The sequence below is a fragment of the Haemaphysalis longicornis genome, unplaced genomic scaffold (genome assembly GCF_048455015.1).
Source record: "Haemaphysalis longicornis isolate Haplotype H1 unplaced genomic scaffold, Haemaphysalis longicornis Haplotype H1 scaffold_5, whole genome shotgun sequence".
Lineage (NCBI taxonomy): Eukaryota > Metazoa > Arthropoda > Arachnida > Ixodida > Ixodidae > Haemaphysalis > Haemaphysalis longicornis.
The window spans coordinates 184,268,663-184,286,973 of NW_027526385.1; the positions used below are offsets into that span (position 1 = coordinate 184,268,663).

The window sequence follows — 18,311 nt, forward strand, 5'->3', positions numbered from 1 at the left end:
CGTATGAGTGTAGTAGCAGTAGAGTAGTAGTAGTAGAGAGCAGCTTGGCAGAAGAAAGTGTTTTCATTTTTTAAACATAAAGCACGACACAAGCATAAGGGTTGCCAAATAATTTATCTTATGTAACAAGTAATTTTTATGCCCAAAACAGTGACAGTTATATTTATGTTGAAAAACCTCACGGAAAGTTAAATCACAAAAAACCGCCAGGGCCGCTAGTTGCCACCTCTCTTTCAAAATGGCGGATCAAGATTAGTTTCGAAGTGGGAGGTGTCTTTCCCACGGTCATCCCGCTGAAATTCCTTGTGTTGCCGTCGTCGAGTCGCCCCTGTCCCAAATCGACATGACGCTCACGGACGGCGCGTGAGTTATTCGTGCCTCAGTAGCACAACTGCGTCGCATGATCGTGCGGCTATCCGTGTCAGAAAACGCTGCCGTCGCAAGTTGCCGTACGATTGCTGTGAGGCCGTCCTGACACGAATGTGCGCCGTTTCCGCACCATATCAGCCGTGAGACCGCTCTCAAATAGATCTGGGTGAACAAGCGTCGTCATTTTTCGTAGCTTTCTCCTTGCACTACTTCGCACGGGCAGGGGAGGGACCAATTTTTCGCGTGGCGTGCGAATCTTGCGGTTTTCACAGCTGCCAACTCTGGGAGCTCGTCGGTCGCGACCTTGTTTGCGAGTGAAAAATCGACACTCCTTGACTTTCATCTCCTTTCGTAGGCTTGCTCGCGTTTCGGTTAATATGGTCACGATGTGAGAGCATGTCTTCTTCTGTTCGATTTCTTTAGGGATAGCGACTTACCAACTTTTACGAACGGCGTGTAGGCAGTTTGCAATGGTCCACTCGGGTGACTCCACAGTAGAGTGTACGAGTCACGCGGATATCAGACAGCTGCGGGTTGCATTTTTGTTAGCTTTAATCCAATGAGTCATTCAGAGGGATGGCAGCATGCCTGAGGAGCAGCCCGCAGGCTTTTTTTTTTTTTTTTTCACGAACAGTCTTGCGGCTGTGGGCTTTGTTCATCATGGTTGATGCTAGGTGCCGTCTTCACTCGTGCTAGTCCAAGAGGTGACATTGCTAAAAAAAAAAAAAGGGATTTTAAAATGCATGCACTTCGCAAGCCTTTTAGCGGTACTGTAATCGCTGCGTAGACGGGAGCTATAACGGGCGCACGCGAATGGTTTGGCCGGCGGATTAAAAAAAATTGACGGCCAGTCAAAAGTCCTGGGGCGGGTGGACAAAAATGACGCGGTTTAGACTGAAAAGGCCGCAAAGGAAACCACCTAGCTGGCGGTACGGTTGGCATTTCGTGCCCCTGTGCCGCCTATTCACCTTTTCTTTTTTTTTATTTTGCAAAACGCACTGGTGCCGGCTTTGTGCAAGGGTGTAAAGCCTACCAATGTCGGCATGAAAGTTTCAATGATCGTGGAAACGTAGTTTAACCACAGTCCATGAAGGAACTATAGAGGTAGCCTGCAATGACACAGAAGTGTGTGTTAGAAAAGTGGTTGAAAGCTAACTGCAAGCTCCCGTTAAAAGACAGCTGAAAAAAAAAATCCATGAAAGCAAGATCACCTGAACAATGGAGGATCTCAATTAGTTTGAATGAAGATGACTTAAACTGGAAGCATGGAATAGAAAGAGAAGAAAGGAAGTCACTTGTGACATCAATCCTTCCAAGTTAATGATCTGGGATGTTGGCTTCATTCAACTTCATCTGTTTTTGTGAATCACTATGTCGGCTGTTTACCTGATGGAGGCCACATGTCGAGATTCAGGCGCATGTTAAAAATCCCCAGGTGGTCAAAATTACTCCCGAGTCCTCCACTATGACACGCCTCATAATTCAGGAGCAGCTTTGGCGCTTCAAACCTTCGAAGTCAATCAATGTTTGCTCATGGCCTAATATGAACCTTAAGCTTCTTGGGCAAGAACGAGTCTTGCAACCAGTAGCAGCAGCTAAGGAGAGAGCCCCCAAGCAGTGGTTAAGATGGCGATCAAAGTGTAAGCTAATGAATGGGGATGCCTTGTGTCGAATGTGCACGTATCAAACTTGACAGGAACGGGATGGAGGGTGCAGAGCTTTCGTAGCGTGGCTTTGATGACTCACAAGGCCCTCTTAACAGAATTCGCTTTAGGTGACTAACTGCTGAGAGCTGTATGCGGTGTTTCCATCTTATGCCCAGCCCACATATGAAACCAAGGTCGTACACAGTCATAGCGGGTGGTGAAGTAGGTAGACTGTCTGTTGCTGCAGCACTGGGGCTCTTTCCTTGCTAGTATAGATGAGTCACCAGGCAATAGAACTCAAGTTGAACCTTCCTCAAGGGGCCCTTAGAGACTTTACGGAAGTGCAGACTTGGGTATAAACACTGCAAGGTATGTGTGAGACAGGAAGAAGTCACTGTTTCAAGCCAGTCTCACCCGACCACAATGCCTAGGACTGTGTAACTGGCAGATTCTGTGGCTTATCCGCCAGGCTGTTCATTTGTAACCAGTTTGTGACGGCCCATTTTTAGATGAAAACTGCATTTACCTTGTACTCTGTGGGAAAGAAAGAAATAATCTCAACTTCCAGATGTTATTTTTCCCTGCTTAAATTCGTGCACAGAATCTTCTTGCCTACAGCAAAAGTAAAATGCGCCCGCATGCTTCATACAATACAACACTAAGTCGAGGAGGAGGTTGTTGTCACCCCGTGACTCAGCAGAACACCATTTGTTGAGTAGCCCTAAACTTCCAAAAGAAGTGCTCCTTAGCATGCCTAGTGTACTAAATCACTCCCCAAAATAGCAAACAGCTGGCTAGCTCAATATAACACTCTCGGGCTTGGTAATTGGAGGATTTTATATGGTTTAGGCCAGTCTTGCTGCTCATACTTGAACTGTGTTTGATCACGCAGAAAAGCCTGTTGTGTACACTTTTTTGCTGAGACTGGCTGTTACACTTACGCCGCCTTCAGCAAGTGTTGAACCCCTGGCGGCGTTCGTTCCCTTCCAGGCGCAAGCGCCAGCGGTCATGTGAAGATGACGAGTTCATGCCCATCTCCAAGAAAATCAACAACCTCAGGATACAGTAAGGCCCTGCGCTGCACTCTCCTCTCTTGCCTTTGACTGCTCCCTGAAAGTGTGTCGTTGTATGGTCACCCATTGAGAGTGAGTTGGCGAAGTTCTATTTTAGGAGACGTAGATGGGGACACGTGAGAAGAAATGCCCGGTTAATGCCCCTTTTGACATCTTCATTGCACTTGGCTCATCTGCGAGGAAAGGGATAATTGGCCAGCTGCCCTTAGCGCCAACAGCATCTTGATTCTACCCAGGGTTCTGCTGCTTGTTTTAGTGAAGAGTAGTTGGTGGTTACAGGGAAATAGGCAAGTTTTTGCGTGGAATGAAGTATACGTCACGTAGGTGAGGGTTCTCTGATGCGAGTAACTGACAGAAATTTGCTGTAGTGACTTGCATTAAGCTGTGGCCCCAGGTTGATTTGCCAGGCCTCTTAATGCGTGCCTCTGAGTGCATTCGGGGAAAATGTGTGCGGTATGAGTAACACGTTTCTAACGAGTGTCGCCTGGTTGTTGCCTGAAGGGGATTTTTTGGGGCTGTTGCATTGGAATAAAGTCATATTCGTAGGCCATTACTGACACATCTTATTTTCTGAGTTCAAAATAGCGGAACTTGAAGGGGAATTTATGCCGTCTAAAATGAGCTTACTGGTGTTGTCTGTGTCTACTTTTGCATGACCACGGTAGCACTAAGTGTAGTTTACCAAATAATGCCACTCTCCTCTATTTGGCTTGTAGCCCTTCTCTCCTTCTGGTGACTTACCACACTTGCGTAGTAAATGGAAGGTGTTGCAGAACCATTGAGACCAGACAAAGTGAAGCTGACAAATTACGTTATTTCGTCTATGTGAGAATTTAATGGCCTTCAAAAAATGTGCAAAGCACGTGTTCAGTAAATCGAAAAGTTTGTTACAGTGAACTTTAGCACCGTATTTAAGCAATGGAGTGCTTAGCTGTTGGAAATTAGGGTTTGTGCCTAGTTTGGACCGTAAATTGGTAGTTCATTGGGGCTTGGGGGAACCCTTCGTTCCTATTTTTAATAGAGATTTCTCAGTCCATCGCATCAGGCTCTTTGCACACATCAAACCAAGCTGTTTTGGTTTCTTGTTTCTTTTTTTTTTTCCCCAATTGTAACTCTTTGTTAGCTACGAGAGAAAAACCGGAGTAGTGACCGCCAGGCACCACATGCGCAGATGTTAAATAGTTATGCGTGGTCCATCTTGACAACTTACTGTAAAGCACGCTTCACTGCATTTGTGTGCATGAGAAGGAAAAGCCAACTTCACAAGGGAGACATGACTGCATTGAACTTAAAGGGGCCATGCTGACAAAGTACAAGTTTGTTTTTTCAAAAGATTTGGCATTTTATAGCGCCGCCAGCACTTCTCCAGCAGCGAACATTGCTTTATTCAATGAGAAATGAATCAGTTCTAGTTAAAATTTTGATTCTCCCACCAAATCGTGTGTTTCGTGACGTCTGCGGAGATGAACCAGGACAGGTCTTCAAGCACACGTTAGTGCGCTGTTTAGTCTGCAGTGGACTGCTTACCGTCAGTCCTCCTAGATGGCGCCACTATACCACTCTGGAGTGCTGTCCCCACTCGCTTTGTTTCTGACCATATTTGCTTCTGGATTGTTTTTGTTACAGCTGGTAGTAATCGTTTCGTGAAACATGGTATGTGCTTGACAAACAGGGTCACAAAAGAAAAGAGAATGTCGGTTATTTCAATCAGCCAGTGTCGTGCGAGGCAACCCCAAAGTGCCGGGCTGTTGCGCGCTTATAACATGCGTAGTGTGCTCCACCATTCTTACTGGTATAAAATGAATATGCATTATATTTAAGCAACCTTGTAGGCCCAGCCTAACTTGTTTTTGCTTATGCCGGCCGCAGCCAATCGCACAGCTGGGCATATGACATCATAGGTTCCATGGTGGAAACTGAGCTAGTGGGTTGCATGGCCATTCCCTTTTTTTTAAATTATGTATCTTATTTGAGCGAAGTGTACGTTAAAAGTGGTGTCGGTATGGTTCTAACAAGGCAATCTTTCGAGTGAGCCGAACTTGTGTTTTGTCTGCATGGCCCCTTCGAGCCTGAAAGCAAGTCCTGGGAAAAGCATTTCAGCCCAAGACCTTGTAAGCATTCGTTGTAAACAGGACAGCCCGTGGGCACAAACCTTCTCCAGAAATGGGTTAAAAGCCTGAATGTAAGAAGCTCTGTGAGTGCATTTCTATCCAAAAGCACGTCTCGGTGTCGAACAGTTAAAACTAAAATGCTGCAGTTCATGGCTGCGGTTATCAGCATGGCTTGGAAGTTATATCTGCAGCGCCACTTGAGTTCACATTGAGCATTCAGGAGTGATTGGTCAGCATATTTTTTTTTTATAGGTAAACTTGTCATATTCAACTCGCATAGTATAGAGATACGTGTCATCAGGCGAAAGGAACATTGTGGACGTTTTTGTTTTTTTGCTCAGGAATTGCCACCTAGAGGCTTCGTATATAGGCACTTATTTTGTTTGAATATTAGGAAGCCTGAAGCTTTAATTTAACTTACACATTAGCAGTTTAGCAGCGGCTGGGTGGGAAACTAAAATAGACAGCTCTTTCGTGATCTGTGCAAATTGCACCTATCTTGCCAGGGGTGTAAACAACTCGGTTGAACCGCGTTGGCCGTCACAAATCCGTCTGGCCAACTAGTACTGCACCCTAAGCAGGCGGAGGAAAGGCATATCCGCACGATGAAGGGAAGGGGGCCCTTTTTTTTTCACCTCATCACTGCTCCTTTATTTACGAGTGCTTTCAGAGCTGGTTGAGGTGACTGTCAACATTGTTGCCACAGAACTGCATTCATTAAGACGTTACTTGTGTACGTTGGCCTGGCTGTCGTACTTTTGGGAGAAGTTTTTGTAAAGACAAAAAGTGCAAGCAGACATTGGTGCATTGCAATCTTCACAGAAGGGGGCGAATGCCACATCAACATGCCTTCACCTGTTTTCCCACACCTTTCCATAAATAGGCAGTGTGGCCGTGCCAGTTGCTTTGAAATTATTTTGATGCACTTGAAATGTGTCGTAAAGCCTTATCAAAAAAAAAAAAAAAAGTTTGTGGTACGCCAACAGCAAAGTGCAAGTGCATGAATTGCCAGAAAACATATTTTGAGCATATAAATACTATTTTGTGCATTTTTTTTTTCTTACCCAGAAGTTTTCCCTGTGCATGTATTTTCACTCTAAGGTGTCATGAACGCATTGTTGCATAAGCCAAAGCCACCTGGTTGGATTTGCGTTTGCAGACAGTTGATTTGGTTCCTCAAGATTTCATGCTTTTGTTCCGTGTGGCATTGTTGTCTGAATGATGTCGGTTGGCAAACAACAGGGATGGCTCAGTCAAAGCCTCTTAACTGGACTGTGGGCCGTTTCACGTATACGTTGACGCGTAAGCACCAGGTGGTGGAGATTGCACGCATCTCACTAATTTCTTTCTTTCAGCCGCAGAGCATACTAAAGAGGTGGCAGCGTTTACATAAGCTATTCTTGTTGTATACTTCAAGTGTTTACCCCCAAACTGCGAACCTTTAGCAGGAAAAAAAGTAACGTATATTGTTTCCCTCACTCTTGCCGCTGCATACGGTGAAGATGTGCGCATTTCAGTTTGGTCACATGTGCTCGCGAAATGTTTGGAAGAATATTAGGCCTTTGACGCGGTGCTGTCACGAGCAGATGAAGCTGCACATGACAGAGTGCCATGAAAGGAAGAAGAAAGAGTTAATGAAAGACGCATTCCGACTGGCAACATTTGAAACGTGGCTGTCAAAAGGCAGCAGTTGCAATAGCATTGTTTAAAAAATGGATTCCTGGATATGATTGGGTACAATTGGGCAGCCTACAAAGTGGATCTTGGTACAACTTGACGGGCACAAATAATACTTCAGAGGTAATCACAGTTTCCCAGCTGGAGAAAGATGCGTTACTGAGGCTGTTCCTTTCAACAGCTGTGCGAACGTGCAAAATAACCACATGCGTGACTCTTATCTTTGGAACTGGAAACTGATTGCACTGAGGGTGCAGGAAAACATCTTAAGAGGATACAAGCACAACACTGGCAGAGGTTGGCACGTTAATGCGTCGGCTATTGCAAACTTCTGCTTGCACGTACATAGTAAGCATACCATTTATAGCAGGCTCCAATTTGTGGCCTTATCTCAATAACAAACTTGAAGGGTTTTGGGTTTTGTGACACAAATTTATGCGCCACATCCAGCCGTAGATGTTGTCTCACTCAACATAGCTACATAATCAACTCCCATATTATCTGCAGCATTAAAATTGTTTTTTCTTTTTATCGCCGTCTGCCGTGCTTTTCACTTTTCCTGCCACTGTGCATCACAGATTTTGTTTAAGTTTTTTTACCTTTGTGCAACTTCTTTCTCTTCTCCTTCCTGTGTTTTGTGCATAGTGTGCCCCTCACACCGTTCTTCATTTTCCTTTCCATAACCAGGGCAAACTCCAGTGAACCTGCAGATGATGACGTGAGTGCATCACCACTTTTTTTGTATGACTGCATTTGTATTTTCGAGCACTGCTGCTGCTTTGCTAGAAACTGAAAGTCTTGCTTGTGATTCAAGATCTGCGTCTTCAAAGTTCACTCTCAAACAGAGTAGTGTGCTACATGTTCGTCCCACAATGCAGCTTCAACCGCCAGACTAATGCAATGTCAGTATATTAATCAACAGGAAAGTAACAGCTTTTTTGTTGTGATGATTATCATTAGCTGTGTGTTCATAATATGGGCACCATTGAGCTCGGAAGTGTGACAGCACTTGTACAGGTGACCCCTCGTGCGGCTTATTAAAGTTGGGAGCCCGAAATTTGAGGCCTTTTCCCTAGATTCCACTTCTGGTTAAATTGACAATATGGAGTAGTGCGAGCATTTCACTGTTAATCAGATTAGGTTAAAAGCAGCCCCCCCTCCCGCCTCCTTTCAAATCATTTTTCTGCCATTTCATCACAACTGCATTTACTTGAACTTGGGCAGCCTCTGTTCTAACCCGATAACCGCTGCTTGTCTTGCTTAGGTGTGAACTCTTAATTTTTTTTTATTGGTGGCAGCCATAAATGCGAGATGCTAATGTTTTCACAAGCATGAGTGTTCAACATCACGCCTACTTTCTCCCATGCCCGCATGGGTGTACCCTTGTGAGCGCACCTGGCAAACAGCGTGCTTACTTACGCAGCATGGCTGCTTCCTAGCGTGACAACTATCGAGCAGGTTCCAATATGTGGTCAAGGGCTACATGACAGCTGTTGCCAATCTTGGATTACTTCATCTTGTGGTGTGACTAGTTACAGATGTTCAAGTTTTTTTTCCCCGGCTGTGTTCGCGTGAAATCGTCGAATGTGGTGTTTACAAAAAAGAACATCGGTCTAGGTTGAAATGCGTGGACGTACTACTGAGTGTGGGAATTTTCCGATAATTTGCCTTCTTAGCGTGAGCGTGTTCGATTGCTGCTTAATTTTCTCGTGTGCTTAGGGCACTCAACTTGTCGTGCGTAAAGTAAGCGCGTGACAGTTCCTACGTCCCCATTAGAAAGGGCCCCCCTCTAGTGAAAACGGTGAATTTGCGGGAAGTTCCCAACATTGAGAACAGCCACCTCCTGTACGCAACTCAGCGTTTCCCGTTAGGGTTGAATGAAGCGTCGTCAAGCGTTTTGGACGTGGCGCTCATCCAACCCCCCTTGTCTGGTTCATGGCGCAGACGAGTTCCTCGGTGGGCTCCTGCCCGGACCCGGGCCTGGGGCTGCAGCAGCACGGAGAGATGAACGGCACGGACAACCCCCACTACGGCGCCATCAACCGGCTACTCTACGAGGCACACATGCAGAGGCAGCAGCGCATGCTTGTCCCGAATGGCTGCCCTCCCCCCGGCCCCAGCCAGCTGTGATGACGCCCCTCCCCTTCTCCCCCCCCCCCCCCCCCCCTTCCCCCCTCAAACTCCCTCCGTTCCTTGCCATGACCCCACCAAAAAGAGACTTCTGAGGGACGCACGGACCAAGTGTGTTGTGGTGAGTTGTGGTGTCGCTCAAGCACCGACGAGGCTGGATTTGTTGCTGGTTGGACGGTGTGTCCAGTTTCGAAAGGACAAGTAAAAGCCCAGGTGCATGTGCTGGGTGGGTGCGGACTTTGACGAGTGCCCTGCGAGTCTCAGGTATCCCCTTTGTGCGTTTTCGCAGCGACCGTGACCTAAAGTCTTGCTGTCGGAATGAACGTCGGTTTTTTGATTGAATGTGGAAAAAAAAAAAAGAGAAAAAGATTGAGGTGTGACGCTGTTGTGACTGGATTGTGTGTCGTGTGTGAGCAGTGTGGCATGTGGATTTTCTTTGAGAATGTAGAAAAATGATCATTTAGATGTGGCAGTATTGTCACTCAATTGTGTGTCATGTTGGAGCGGAATAAGTGATTGTGTTTTTCTCAGTGCGCCATTCGTTGTAAAACTGTGATGCTGATTTTGCAAGGAGTCGGCAGAACGGGAGCGTCGAATTGAGTTTGCGGTCGAGGCTTTTGTCTGCTGCCCAAGCAGCCTTTGTGTGTGTTCAACAGGGTGGGACCATGTGAATGAAGCGAGCCTCTGTTGGGCGAACTCCCAGAGTTAACGAAAAACGCAGTGTAAATGGAGTATTGTGTATAGTAGAGAGATCAAACTTCGTCCTCTGGTGACCCCGTGACCTCTCGCATTTGAAACTGAAACATGACAAGTGTTCTGTGATTAGGTCTACGTGCGAGGTGAATAAACACTCAGTCAGGGTGGTTGGGATGCCGCAACGCTGTTTTGTCATTTCTAGGACCCAGAAATGGCTCGATAGAAACTGTGGTTTTGCTCAGGGCTTGAGCTTAGAGGCAAGGCTTCTGGGGAGGCTGCGAAGGCGTCGTGCTTCTGACCAATAATCACTGACGTTGCAACAAAGTCAGGTCGGCTCATCTCAAGGGACTGCACCAATATTGAAAGGAAGTTTACCTGCTGGACTTTTATTGTGACGGGACTGCACTTGTCTGCGAGTATAAACTGGCAGGCTGGTTGACAAGGCAGGTGTTCTACCGGAAGTGCCGAACCACAGTCGGAAGCTGTTCTTTTAACCACCACAACTGCGTCCCAAGCGGAAGAAAATATTGCAAACATGGTTGAAACTGGAACCCGTAAAGAATTCTAAACAAAAAGTTAGTCGTTTTCAGTAGTACAAAATTGGTCTAGTTGTATTATACTGGGCAAACACCGAGATCTTTTCAAGAAAATGTCGAGAAGTCTTAGACCATTCTCAGCCTTGGCTGTTGTTTTTCTTCACTGCTAAATGTTAGAGAATTTATTTTGGTGCCCTGTTTCTTCTCTCTTCTCTTTTGACATTTGTACGTCTGTACAGTAGACTCTTGATAAACAGAACTTCAAGGGACCGAAAAAATTAGTTCCATTTAACAGGTGTTCCGTTTACTGAGATAGTTGTGTTAAAGTGCAAATTTATGTGCGTACACAGTCTCAATACTGTTTCATCAAACTCTAAGCACTAGAAGGCGAATATAGCTGATAGTTTTTCAGAAGGCAAGAAAACTACAAGAGGTTTAGGTGCAGCATTCACAAAGTTGATTTGGCAACATTGAGTCACTGAGCACTACAAAATGCATGAATTATTTTTGTTTCATGAGTCCTTGCAACTGGGAACTACGGGCCTCAACGAGTGCTTATGAGCCACCGAATTTAGAAGACAGCAATGCGGTAATGAAGCGCGAATAGCACCATGATGGCACGAATCAGATGGCAGGAGCCAAGCCCTGTAACCTCAGCGTGTTGAATCGAGACCGGACGACTGGAACAAGAAGTGCGATGCTGCATTCATTGCGTTAACACGGCTGACCACTAACGAGACGAGGCTTACGAGGCCAACGAGGTTCAAAAAAAAGATGGAAGAAGAAAGAAGAAACAAAAACGAAACAGCCGGAACCGTAAAAAGCTGATTCTCATGCCAGTGGGTTTCACAAGAAAGTTCCATTTCTGATTCCGTTTACACGGGGACGTGGAAATTTTAGTTCCTATAACTGAGAGTTCTTTTACGTTATCTGAATACAAAATGAACCAACTTGCGGGCTACTGTTCCGTTTAAGCGGTTTCCGTTTATTGAGATTCTACTGTAATTGACCGCTAGCCTTTGATCAGCTTGTTAGTGATTAGTGAAGGTGGTGGCAGGTTCCACCCCCGATGGTGTATTTATGTTTGAAGCACACCTTTCACTCTCCCCTGCCCACACGCTAGCATGCTTAAGAGTGCATTTAAAACTGCTCCAGTGCTGCCCGAAGGAGGCAGTCACTGGTGACCTTTCCTCTTCAGCCAGGCAGCGTGTCTGTTGCCATGCAAAAAAAAAGAAAAAAGAAAGGCAGCTGCCGTCACGAATGCAGTGAGAGCAGTCTGCAACACTGTTCCCGTTTCACAGATGTTGCCGCACTGCAGGATAGCTGTGATGTGAACTGAGCCGGAGATTTTTTTTTTTTTCCATTTGTGTGTTCTTTAGCAGAGCAACATCTGTGCAGTTGCACGCAGCTGTTGTAAGCAGTGATGGATACTGCTGCTGGGCCCACGAATGCCTCCTGTGGACTGTAAGGGTAGAATGCTTAGGGTGCGCGCAGTGTTTCAAGCCCTTCATGCCACTGTATGATGTTATGCTCGAAATTGTCTTATGTTGTGTGTCTGCCATGCTCTGTGGAATGGGGAGTCAGAATCATTATGGGCCGATGAATATTAAATCTTTCTGGGCTATGAGGTGCACCGTAGTGGCTGGCTCTGCATTAATTTTTACCAACTGGGAATCTAGCACGGGCGGAAACCTTGACGCGAGGATTTTCACTTTCCGCCTCCATCTGAAAAATGGCCGCCGTGGCCGGGATTCAAACCCGCGTCCTTGGGCTCACCGGCAAGCTATTCAGCAACCATGGCAGGTGCAAAGGGTGAACAGTGATAAATCTAATTTGCCTAATTGACCCCCTGAACCTTTTGAGTCCTGCCTCAAAGGTTACTCTCTGCCACCTGGCTACTGCAAAAGATGAATGTAAAACCTTGGTTTTCCTAGCAAGGCCAGCTCTTTGCATGATAATTAAATGTTTAGAGAATAGCAGAATGGTACTTTACATGACCTCTATTGTCGACTCTGCTGCTATCAAAGTATTTGCAGTGGTAGCAAGCAGAAAACGCCTTTCAACTGGTTTTCTTTTATTTTTTGATGGTGGTTAAAGTTTGCCAATAATCTTGTTGACGTACATTAGCAGGTTGCTTGCATGTTCTTACTTGCTCTCTAGAAAAAATTTTTAGTTGCTGCTTTATTTTTTCACGTCTTAATTAAGCCGAGCTTGCAACTCTTCCAAAAAGTTTCACCACACGCATGTCTTAAAGGACTACATGCACAACTTTCCCTTCATGGGACGGGGACCTCAACAAAGCCAAAGGTTGAAATATGTATTCTGATAGAGTATTGCGCGATGAGGATTTACTGAGTGGGTGAATCAGTTCACTAGTCTGAACTGGTCCGCTAATGGCTATAATTTTACTTTTGGTTTAACCGAAATGAAGTTTTAACAACTTGAGGCTCAACCAAATGGGTTTTTTAAATGTTGGGGTAAGGCCCTTAGCATTTACTATGCTTTCAGTAATGTGTAGTTGGTATCCTACGAAAGGCTGCTTCCAGTTGTAGGAAGGGAATTACTGCTCTTTTATCATTTTCTTTTGAACGTATTTTATGTGAGTAGCTGATTTCTTTGCAGCAGAGTCTGCATCCAGCTGAAGTGTTCATATGTGTGTGAGATTCCCTGATTGTGTTATCAAAGCGACAGCTCACGCTCGTCTAAATGCCTTTACATTGTTTAGTGCTTTGGATGCCGTTTTCCAAGTCTAAATTTTCTCATTTTTGTGTCTTCTACTTCCCATAATCACTGCAACCCTTCCCATTTTTGCAGCAGCATTCGAGTGGTTTCATCTCTGCCTAAAGCGAGGGAATCGTTTTTGGGCGAGGCCTGTGATTTGTATGCTGGTATTGTCCATGTGTGTGGTGGCAGTTTATATGTGACAGCCGCTTGTAAATAATGTTTAGGCTAGCGTCTCGAAACGTGTCTTATCACATTGCACTAGGCCAGCCTTGAAATGATCGTTGCACGCCAGTTTTGCTCACCATTTTTAACCACTGTGATGTGCCCGATGTGGAGTGTGTTGCTTTACGAAACGTGCGCATCTGTGATTCAAAGTCAACATGTGCATTTGTGGATGGTTTTTTTCTTCAAGTCGAAATATGGTAGAAATGTAGTTTTGAGTTAGTTCTGTCGTTGCCTGAGCTGTGATCACAGCAAGTCCCGAAAACTCAAGTTGTTCGCAATCAACTTTTAAGTCACAGTTTCTGCACAACTCTACAGTCGCGACTCCTTATCAAGAGGTTGCCACACGAGAGCTTTTTCTCCGTTTTCCGTTTGCAAGTTTACGGCCCCCACTGCTGAGCAGTTGTTGCACTGATCGAACTGAACTGCGAGTTAGTAACTGAGGAACACCATCAGTTCGTGTGAAACAGTTCCTCTATCGCAGGTCTTCTTGTGTGAGCGTCTAACCCAGCGGACTTCTCCTTTTTTTTTTTTAATCTCTGCCTCCTGGCATGGCCGTGTATGTCCAGAATCACAATTTCAGCATCAAATTTCGCAGCTTCTGGGAAATTCCCAGTGATGGGAAATCTGTGTGCATGTTAGGGGCTTGCACCTTGACTTCTCCAATCGTTTTGTCTGCCTGGAAGTCTTTCCCCCCTGCCATTTGTACTGATAAGTTTCGTCATGCACTTTTTACTTTGTATTGATAAGTTTCGCCATGGCTGGTTGTGCGCAGCACATCCATTTTTTTGCTCTTTTAAGACGATCTTTTCTCTTAGTCATTTTTGCTCCTCTTTTACATGACTGTATTGTGGCAATGTGTTTGGGATGTTTCCTGGTAATTTTGTCGTAAAACTGAACAGGCCAGACTGTCCATCTTTGAAATGCTGAAATTTGCGGAGGATTCGCAAGTATTTAAACGAAAGTAACTGTGCATTTATTTGAGTCGTGGCCACATTTTCGACAAGTTGTGTAATACGAGTAGAGGTGGAATGCTTGAATTTGAAAGTTAGTTGGGCATGGCTGCTTTGTTCTCGTTGACTTAGAGGTCATAGTCGCCTTTATCCAAGCATCTAGCACACAGTTCTACTTCCCATACCGGTCTGGAACAGTGCGCTGTGTCGTTCCCACTATTGCCGCACCTCAAATGTCTCAAGTGACAACCAGAGGCTTAGGAGTTGTCTGTTACACCACGAGAATGTAGACATGGTGTTCTTTAGATCATTTTGGGGTAGCCTGTGCGGCTGGAAGGCTTTTCATCATCTGGCTGCTAACAGATCTTGGTGGGCTTTGCTTTTCTTGCCGATTTAAAATTACCGAAGTGCTCTGGAAAATGAAATAGGGCATGGGAATGTTGAAAAAGGAGTGCACCCACAGCATCACGACTGTGTTGCCGGATTGTAGCCAGTGCTATCTAATGCAGCCACTGATTGTGCACATATTGCGGAAAGAGTTCCTCCAAGAATTTGTATGGGGAAGTGTAGCGTGTGAGTGGTGAGGATGTGTTCAGAGGAAGCTGAGGTGTGTGAATCTGAATGCCCCATTCTCGTCTGAAACCATTCGTAGGGATTGCAGGTGTGTGAACGATCGGCCTTGGAAGTGGGTCTTGGTTTTGATTAGTCGGTTTGCATCATTTAGCTGCCCACGTGAGGTTTGCAGAAACCGAAAAAGCAGTTGTGTGGTATATGTAAGTGACAGTGAAACTGTCTGCTCGCTAAGTTGCAAACTTTTTGTCGCTGCCGTTTGTTACTGCAACCAGACTACATTGCCACACAATCGCCAAATGTGCGTGCTGCCATGGTGTTTTAATGGGCATGAACACCTGACCTGTGAGGCAGGCTGTGCTGTAAGGGTGTGAGCACAGACAACGTGCATGGAAATGTGCTCGTGAGTGTTTTCATTTTATGTGGACAAAGTTTAATGGTACATGTCTTAAGATTCCATACCGGTGTGCATGTTGAAAAGCCTGGGTGCTTCACTGTGAGCTAGGGCGTAATGATGGATAGCCAACCTCATAAAGAAGGAATCTGAATTCACACCACACGTTTGGCAGCAGTGTGAACTCCAACAGTGCTAAGATGTAAGCACAGAAATATATATACAGAAACCAACTGTGCAAAGCTTTCAATGAACCAAGCCGCAGTGAAGTCCCCTCTGCAAGGAGCCCTAAGGTACCGGTGACAGACGGTCATTACCAGCTGTTCCTGGCATGTCCTGTTGGGCCCAAAGCATCACTTTGCACTGGAACCGTGTGCACCACCACCAAAGCAACAACAGAAGAGCCAGCGTGATGTGGATTCAAGGCTGTTAGTATTTTGTTCTCAAATCTGGGGAGAATGGGGGTTTCTTTTTTTTTATTATTATTTTTGTTGGGGTAGCTCCCACAGAAGTGTAAACTAGCCAGTGGCTCAGTCGTAAAAACAAACGGAAATGGTGAGAATGGTATTGTAAATGGGGGTCTCCTACGGCAATTGCTGTCCGATTGCGTCACCTTTGTGCACTTCTGGTGTCATCCCGAAGCAAACCACTCTAGGATCCCAAATGTGCAAGAGAAGTAGCTTTTATTCTTTTTGGGTTGAAGGTCAGGGAGTATGCTTAATGCTGGAGTACGTTTACCTGTAGTCAAATTGTCACTTGCTCGGTGTGCCAGCTTGTCGATGAATTGCTCACTGTGTGTGTGTGTGTGTGATGCGTGTTGTCACTGTTGTGACTTTTTTTTGCTTGCTCCCACTAAAGCTGCTATCCTTGCCACAGCTTGTGGCCTTGTACCATATAGTGTGCATGTAAAGAGTGCAAGGGATTATGTATACCTAAATGGTTCCACTGAGCGGTGTAGTTTCTTTCTGTCAAGATGTGTATTTATTTTGACCATGTACATTGTCACTTGTACCATATTGCTGTACATACACACCTTTTGCCGTAGCTGCGAAATAAAGTGCGTAACACAAGCGCAAGCTTCTTTTGGCTGCTGTTACGCTTGTGTCAGAAGTATGCACCTGTTATTCTGTCCTCCTGTCATCGTGTTGCTGGCTGAACCAGCACTGAAAGCATTTTTTGTGATGCTGGTGACAAACCGGTAATTCAGTCGGCCAATTTCACTGGCAGTGCCTGTTTCAAGTTTGTATGATTGTGAAGATATTTTCAGAGATAAGAGTAGCGTCATAAGCTTTTTTTTCCCTGGGGCTCACTAGCTTCTGCAGGATCCCTGCAAGACACGGAAAATGTGTTGCAGTGGTTTTCTGAAGAAAAAAAAACTAAATACCTCCGGTTTGAACTCCTTGCATCCATTCACCAGGTGAATGTTGCACCAAGGTTGCACTTATTGCCCATTCGATGGGCTCCCTTGGTCAGCTTGTGTTAATTGGCCTTGCCACATTTTGTCTTGTAAACCAGGGGCCAGCTATGTGAGTTGGTATGTGGAGGTGCTCCTGACAGCAGCGCAAAGGGCAACGGGGACAATGGAAGCAAACAAGACGAGTGCTGCGTTGCAACTGCTGTATTTGTTGGTTTGCACAAAATATATAAACATCGGCCTTAATAAAAAGGAAGAAAGAAAAGCACAACCACAGTTAATTCGCGCCCTCGTCCCTCTACCCCACAGCCTCTTGTCAGTGCTGTGGATGCACTGCTACCGCACGCGTCCTCCATCCCAATGTACAATGCCTCAATTGTTTTTCTCCGCGTGTGCTTGGAATGTGTATAAAGAACAACTGTGTCTTTTTAGCACTCGGCAACAGCCCCATGTGGTGCAATGGTCAGCAAGCTAGCTTGCAGACCAAGAAGCATCGTGGCAACAGCAACAAAGAGGACAGATACGAAGGAAGCAAACAAGACGTGTGCTGACTCATGCTAAAGCTGGTTTATTTCTTGACTACACTAAACATATAAATATTGGCCTCAACAAAAAAGCGGGAAGTGCTTAAGTGTCCCCTCAATGAGCCCAGAAGGTCATTAACAGGCACGTCCTACGTGCCTGTTAATGCTCGGCTATAGTTCAAGTCGGGAACGGGCCGGATCTCCTGCGCCGCTCAGTTAAGCGAGAGTTCTTGGCTCCCAGCTCCCAGTGGTTCTTTGGCAGAGTGGCTCTCTCCAGGAACCGCCGCTGAACGGCAGCTCGCTCGATCAGAGAATTGTGCTGAACCAGGTGGCTCTGGACGACTCGCGTCGGCACGTTCCAGTGGGCGTATAGGCCGACCCAGCCGGGTTTTGTGTGCAACTTTCGCGTCATCTATTATCGGTGCCAAAAAGCAGACCCGTCTCGCTTCGAATGAACTGGGAAAAGTACTGTTCATAAACCACAGTTTAAATTTCATGTATTAAAATGAGGTTAATTCTTGTAGCGTGTTTTCAATAATCATTTTTTTTTCTGGCGTCATAGCTCACTGGTAGAAAGCATTTTTTGTCAACTAATGAAGTTGAAAAAATTTACATTTTTTTTTATATATCGACCGAAAGTGATCTTGAAATACCGCAGACACATAAAAACCTTTGCAATGACAAATACACCGGATGCTGTGACAAAGAAAGGCTTCCATAAGAAGAAAAAGTTCCCGCACTTAAATTAAAAAAATAATTTAGACTATGCTTAACACAGGTTAATGAACCGCTGGGCCGTTCAAATGAACCGCTTCACTTCAGTGAACGGACCCACGAACGGACCCGTTCTGAGCCGCCCACTCAAGTGAGCAGTGTTGAGGAACTGGGCCCCGGGCCATGGCACCACTCAGAACGCTTTAATTCCCACCTCTACTTCTCTAACCAATGATGGTGATAGTCCTACACTCTTCCTCGTCCTCTTTCCTCAACATACTCCCGCCCGGAAGAGCATAGGACTATCACCATCATTAGCGAGTGGAGGAAGACGGTGGGAATAAAAGCGTTCTGAGCAGTGCCTTGGCCCGGGGCCCAGTTCCTCAACATTTGGTGCTGTGAAACCCGGGAGGAACGGCCCAGTGGACTACATGACGGCGTAGCGCACCTTCAAGGCTTGCAAGGCCTGGGAAACTCCGTATACTTTGTGATCCCTTCATCTCGGAGGCCTTGCCCTTGGGCAGCGCCCGCCATGGCCGGTTGCTCGACGCTCCACAC

At 45.8% G+C, this 18,311-nt stretch overlaps 1 protein-coding gene across 2 annotated transcripts; it reads left to right on the forward strand.

Moving 5' to 3' along the window:
• Positions 1 to 206: 206 nt before the first annotated feature.
• On the forward strand, positions 207 to 16,172 carry LOC144138892 (uncharacterized). 2 transcript variants are annotated; one of them, XM_077671399.1, is made up of 4 exons: positions 207 to 363; positions 3,006 to 3,080; positions 7,564 to 7,594; positions 8,821 to 16,172. In XM_077671399.1, exons 1-4 carry the CDS (start codon positions 344 to 346, stop codon positions 9,004 to 9,006), a joined length of 312 nt encoding a protein of 103 aa, XP_077527525.1. In that variant the 5' UTR covers positions 207 to 343; the 3' UTR covers positions 9,007 to 16,172. The 2 variants fall into 2 exon arrangements, with proteins under 2 accessions (XP_077527525.1, XP_077527524.1); XM_077671398.1 differs by lacking the exon at positions 207 to 363 and adding an exon at positions 410 to 509.
• Positions 16,173 to 18,311: the final 2,139 nt, after the last annotated feature.